At 40.1% G+C, this 6,586-nt stretch overlaps 1 protein-coding gene across 1 annotated transcript; it reads left to right on the top strand.

The window, feature by feature from the left end:
* Positions 1 to 354: 354 nt before the first annotated feature.
* On the top strand, positions 355 to 2,829 carry Tmem215 (transmembrane protein 215). The gene is made up of 2 exons (XM_004838389.3): positions 355 to 628; positions 987 to 2,829. Exon 2 carries the CDS (start codon positions 1,047 to 1,049, stop codon positions 1,752 to 1,754), a length of 708 nt encoding a protein of 235 aa, XP_004838446.1. The 5' UTR covers positions 355 to 628; positions 987 to 1,046; the 3' UTR covers positions 1,755 to 2,829.
* Positions 2,830 to 6,586: the final 3,757 nt, after the last annotated feature.

The following is a 6,586-nucleotide window of genomic DNA, read 5'->3' as shown; positions in this document are numbered from 1 at the left end:
GTCGGAGCCACTTGGAGGTGCTGTCAGTCCAGTCGGGGCACCCACATTTGGAGAAGGGTGCGAATTCCCGAGGACACCTCCTGCTGGCCGAAACTGGAACCCAGGCTCGAACATTCCGAGGGCTGCCCGTTGGGCGAACCGACCTGGGTTCCCTCCCAGCACGGAAGCGGGCCCAGCCACCCTGCTGAGCCCTGCCAGGAAGAGGGACAACGACCCCTGGCTTTCCCAGTCCGAGACCCAGGGTAACCCCTTTCCCTGGATGGCCTCTCCCCTGGTCCGACCCCCTCGCGCCCCCGCGCGTCGGTCTCCGTTTCTGAGCCTGCTCTGAAAGTGATGTAACGAGGCCGAGCTCGCGGCCGCTTTCCCTCTTCCTCCCTTCGGCGCTCGGCACTGGAGCGCAGAGCCCGCGCAGGGCTGCCCAGAGGCACCGCTTCCAGAGCCCTAGGGACCGATGGGCACGGCTGGGAGAGATTCTCCCACGTCCCTGCTCCTCCTTGTGGAGTTAGTGCGGGAAACCGGCCTTTCTTCCCAGAGTCAAGGGAGAGAACTAAGGGGCAACTGCTGCCAAGATTTCTGAAGAGACAGACTGTCTTCTTTCCCTATCCCGAGGGGCGGCAGGAAAACTCAGGTAACTAGGAGCCCCCAGCTGGTGTTTGTTTATGAGAGACAGGGTTTGCAAGAGAGACGGAGAAGGGGGGCGAGAGTTGGTTGTTGGAGGGCAGGCGGGAGGGAAGGTGAGAGGAGAGAGAGAGAGAGAGAGAGAGAGAGAGAGAGAGAGAGAGAGAGAGAGAGAGAGAGAGAGAATGGGAAACTGCTGGAGAGAGAGGACAAAGATTGCCAGAGATTAGAAACAAAGACAGGAAAAGAGACCAAGGTTGAAAGACAAAGAGTCAAAGACACGGAGCAAGGAAGAGACAGAGTTGAGTTGGCTGGTGGTAACTTGAATTGGATTTTTTTTTAATCCACTGTGATTTCATCTCTCACAGAAGGGAAGATCACACTACTCCCCGGCCAGCAAGCAGCCCCCCACCTGGATGGAGTGAAAGATGCGGCCTGATGACATTAACCCGAGGACTGGGCTAGTGGTGGCTCTGGTCAGTGTCTTCCTGGTCTTTGGTTTCATGTTCACTGTCTCTGGGATGAAGGGGGAGACTCTGGGAAACATCCCCCTCCTGGCCATTGGGCCAGCCATCTGCCTCCCAGGCATTGCAGCTATTGCCCTGGCCAGGAAGACCGAAGGATGCACCAAGTGGCCGGAGAATGAGCTGCTCTGGGTCCGCAAACTGCCATGCTTCCGGAAACCCAAGGACAAGGAGGTGGTGGAGCTGCTGAGGACCCCTTCAGACCTGGAATCGGGCAAAGGAAGTTCAGATGAGCTGGCTAAGAAGGCAGGCCTCGGGGGGAAGCCACTCCCACAGGCGCAGAGTGAGCTGCCCATGGCCAGCTCCATCACCACCCACACACCCACGGAGGAAGGAGAATGCCAGAGCCTCATCCACAGTGGGCATCAGGAGGAGACATCCAGATTCCTGGATGGCTACTGTCCCTCGGGCAGTTCCCTCGCCTACAGTGCTTTGGATGCCAAGTGCTCAGCCTGGGACAGATCTGAGTGCCCTGAGCCAGAGGACAGCATCTTCTTTGTACCCCAGGACAGTATCATCGTTTGCTCCTACAAGCAGAACAGTCCCTATGACAGATACTGTTGTTACATCAATCGGAGCCAAGGCAAGTGGGACCATGAGACAATAGTCTAAGCTCTGCATAAGAGGGTTGCTGTGATGTTGATAGAAACACAACTACATTCTGCTCCCAGTGGATGGAAATTGCTCTTCTCTGACAGCCTTCACATTGTTAGAGCTTAACATGGTATGTGATGGGTGTGCCAGCCTCTGGTGCCTGAAAGTCATGTAAATAGGCATGTTGGGGACACATTTTAGGGAAAGGTGATGAGGATTAAGGACACTGGAAAAGGTAGAAAGTGGGAAAGGAAGCAGTTCCAATTGTTTTTAAATAATTTATACAATGTCAAATGTCATGTAAAATAACCCAGAAAGTGTTATTAGCACCTGTGGAAAGCAAGATCAATCTAGAGTGGGCTACAGATCCTAGGAACCAAGTGGCACACGGGCTATCCACAAGGAAGCAGAGCTGCTTATGTCTGAAGAAATTGAAAGAAAAAAATTCTAGTGCTCTCTTATATGAAATTATTTTTTGTCTGGTAAAAGGTGTTTTATACTGGGTAATTACTGAAAGAAAAAAAATCAAGATAGAATAGTTAAGCCCTCCTTAGGAGAAAGGGAAGTTTTTAAAAACTGAATTGTATAACTTCATGGCTTTATCCTCTGGCAAATCATGGTTTCAAATAAAATGAGTGTGACCAGTTATGTGAAAAATTAATATTTTACACGGTATATTTTGCTTCTTAAACTCTTCTTTTACATTGATGTATTGGGTCTTTAGATGAATTTTTTTAACATTTACTATTATTCATGTGTAATTTCCTTACCAGGTGAAAAATGGCTTAATGTAATATTCTTATAGATTGGAATTTGTTTTCATCAAGACAAAATGAATTTACATATATATTCAAGTGTCTTCAGCATTTCTGGGAGATGTGTACTGGTAGCTACTACAAGCTTTTTAAAATCTGGGACATACATACATTAGTTCTAAACATTATGCAAAGTTTGTATAAAATTCAATGGTTAAACTTTTGAAAGTGTTCAATGCATCACAGAATATAAATGCCAATGAAACAAGAGTTAATCTACTAAATTTAATTGAAGCCCAGATTTTATTGAGTCCCCCAATAAACTTTATATGATGAAAGTGTATTTCATAATTTTTGCATCTGAGGGGAAAAATCACTATGGGATCCTAAAATTTATTTCCTATTTATTTCCCAAGTTCAACTGCAACAGATAAAAGGACAATGAACCAAAATACCATTTGATCCCTGTCATAGAAGCACATTGAGTTATATACAGGAGTGGTGATAGATTTCATCTTAAAGATGAGGATTATTTTGTATCCCTCAAAGACAATTTTATGTTGTTTGATGGTTTTAGTCACTCCCAAAGGTGAACTAAGGAGAAAAATTGGGAACTTATCTCCTTTATATATTTCAAGTGCGACTCTGTAATTCTTTCATAAGAGTATCAATTGTTCTGTCATAAAAATTATGCTCTGAAAAATCAAAATTTTCAGATCAAGTTCAAGATCCAAAGTATTTTTTGATAGGGCTTAAATATCAGAAAATGAGATGTGTGATCTTGGGCAATTATCATCTCATAGCTCAGTTTCCTACTACACGAAAGGAGATGGGGGAGTGGGGCTGATTTGAACTAAATTGTTTCTTTCATTCCTTCACAGTTTGAATATTATACCAAAGGCAGTTTATTTGTGACCAGAAAATGAGTTACAGCAAAATGCATGCCAAAGTTATGCAATTCATAACCAAACTTATGTGACACGGATTGAATTGCTACTACTTAAAAGAATTTTATAGACATATGAAAGCAGATGTGCTTGATTATCAGAAATTATTTGTTCAATACAATACATGCCTGGGAATAAAACTGTAGAAGTTAGGAGCAAAATATTTCTGAGGAGATGTTTTTAAATGTTGGCATAGCCCAAAGTAATACAATTCGCAGCCTTGCAAAAATGTAATTGACTTTGAAATTGGGATGGGGAGAGATAGTGTCCCAAAACCATAACACATTTTAATAATTCTAAAGTATTTTGAAAGCAGGGAATAATATTTCTATAAAGGAGAAAATTTTGGATAACTTTTAGAAACAAAAGCTTCCTATAATGTGTCCCACTAATGAGGAGAGGAGAAAGCAAGGCGGAGATGTTTGCAGAAACTCAATTTACACAGGTCTGAGAAGTATGGTTTGAGATTTGGAAAAGTTACTTTCTGATTTCTTGGAACCAGCTAAATTCCTTCACACACACACACACACACACACACACACACACACAGGTCCCATTTCCAAATCTAGGGTCACTTACTAGTTTAGAGATATTATGTATTTTATCACATTTTAAAGTTCTATTTCAGAAGAGGTCTATTTCAGGGTTCTTCTTATACCTACCTAAGATACTGAAGGTATCTTTGTACACATTTAGGGGAATATTTTCCTTGCTAAAATAATAGTTTGCAAATGTTGGGCTAGAGGTTTAGCTTTGCTAACCAGAAAGAATAAAATGTATGATTGTGTTATGTGTCAATTCTTCTTAACATATTAAATAGCACCTTTCTCTATACAGAAAGGTTGCCTGCTGCCCCAAATAAACATTTCTAACTATTATTCAGGGTAAAACTGCTGTTCTTTTGAACAAAACTAGAAGAAAAAGAAAATATATATATGTCTGCCCATTAGAGGAAAAAAGGAATCAGCAGTTTTAGAAAATTATTAATATTAATATAGTATAATAGGCAAGAGGGTTGTTCCTGGAAGCCTTTAAGAACTTTCAAACTTTCATAAATTTAAAGAAGCATTAGTTTCCCTTATTTTACTATTTCTGCTTGATTTTAAGTAGGCACTTTATTTTTGAAATTTCTCTAATTCCTCTTGCTCTATATTTCCACTTAGCTGGCACATGAGTTCTTTTCCCAAACTATTTCTTGACTCCTAAGTGCGAATCCAGCCAAGATAGCCAAGCTGTAACATATTAGACAACTGTTTCAAGATTTACTTTTTATTGCAATTATCTTGGCAAACAAAATCCAGATACAGTTAAGCTCAGGCTCTCTTCCAAACCCTGCTAACAAGCTCCTCTGGAAATATTTTCAATATTGTAAATCATAATACCTGTTGAGTTGGCAAAAATAGGAAAGAAAGATTCATTCTTTTCATTTTTTTTCTCTTTTGTGAGATCCAGTCTCTATTTACTTATTAATATCTCAGCATCATTCATTTTGTGAATTCACTATTATCATCACCACTATTATTTTGTCACATTAGAGAAAATATTTTGAGTCTCCATAATACCAATATCTTAAAAGAATATTGTATTTCTATTTTGGCATAGCGTCTTCCCCCTCCTCCATGTACATGCAGCATACATATTAAAACAGTATGTTTTTCTTTTCTTTTTCTCTTTTAAATACATCTTAAGCATATTTCCATGTTTCTGTTCATTATTCCTAGTTAATAATTGTGTATTATGCCATTTTAGTGATGCTCCATAATTTATCACACTGTTATCAGGTAGTTTCTTTAGAAATGGCATGCTAATCAAAAGTATTCCAAGTTCTTCTTGCCTCAAACAAAGAATTGCACAAGACAAGCCAATAATGGTGCCAAAAAGTTTATTTGAAAAGTGCAGGGTAAATGGGAATAGGAGAAACCAGCTCCACAGAGAGAACTTGGGCAGAACAAAGAGAAAAAGACGGTAAAAGCAAAAATAAAATACGTGCCACATTCAGAGGCAGCATGGGCTGCCATGCAAACTCACCATGATGATCAGTCCTTTTTATTCTGTCCATATCTTGTGGGAGCTTGCGAGAAGTTCTACTTTCGGGGTCCCCGAGTTACCCTGGGTTCTTATGACTGACAGGTCCAGCTCATTTTCCCAGACAGCTTTGCCATGTCCTATCTCCTATATCAATACCATTCATTATTGCTGGCCTGATATTAAGTTTTATGGATGGCTTTATATGTTATTTTTTCTGTTGTTGGTAACACTACTGTGTTATTTGGTACTTTCCTATAGAGATGAAAATTTATAATTGAAAAGCTGTCTCCTGTAACCCCAGATACTCAGGAGGCTGGGACAGGTTGATCATAAATTGGAGGCCAGCTTGGATAACTTAGCAAGACCCTGTCTCAAAATTTAAAAGGTGTTAGGAGGGACTGGGGTTGTAACTCAATGATAGAATGCTTTCCTAGCCTATGTGAGGCTCTGGATTCTATCCCTGGTGCCATATTAGAAAAGAAGAAGAAAAAGAAACAAAGGAATAGAAAGGCTGTTTCAATATAGAAACTGTAGAAATGTACTGGAATCAAACTGTCTATATTGTTGTTCACTCATCTCATCATTCACATGGATGTCACATGGTAGGAAACAATATAATGCTGCTTCAAAAAGGTCCTCCCATCAGGACCATAACTAATACTTTTATGAGTAAGATGAGCTATTTCCCCAGTTAAGATTTTGGTAGTATGTTTCTCAAAATGACATTACAGCAGTATCAGTCTTCAAAAGCATAATGTCCAACAAGTAAATCTTTTTTTTTTATATACCAGGGATAGAACTCAGGAAGCAAGTCTTAATAATTTTTAATACTCCAAAGCATTTTCTTAAAGTACCTTAACATATATTATATATTCACATATATGTATTGTATTTGCTATTAGTGACTTATAAATGAACTGAAATTTCAGTAATTCAATAGACTCTATCCATGACTTTTATTTATTTCATTTTAGTTTCTTTTCTTTGCCTATGATATTTCTGTGTTTCATTTTCTTACTACAAAAAACTAAACTGAGGATGGAAATGTGAACAACTGTGTGGCTGAACCAATAATCTCAATAAAAAATTGAATTCTAGTCAGTCTCTTATCCTGTTAACA

This window comes from Heterocephalus glaber, unplaced genomic scaffold, assembly GCF_053883595.1.
Source record: "Heterocephalus glaber isolate CG9 unplaced genomic scaffold, H.glaber_assembly_v1.0 deba00001481, whole genome shotgun sequence".
Lineage (NCBI taxonomy): Eukaryota > Metazoa > Chordata > Mammalia > Rodentia > Bathyergidae > Heterocephalus > Heterocephalus glaber.
Note: the sequence above shows the minus strand (reverse complement) of the source record. Positions and strands in the feature narration are given on the sequence as shown.

Bases quoted from the DNA above. Each gene is read 5' to 3' on its own strand.
- Tmem215 (XM_004838389.3), top strand. From the start codon at position 1,047: ATGCGGCCTGATGACATTAACCCGAGGACTGGGCTAGTGGTGGCTCTG.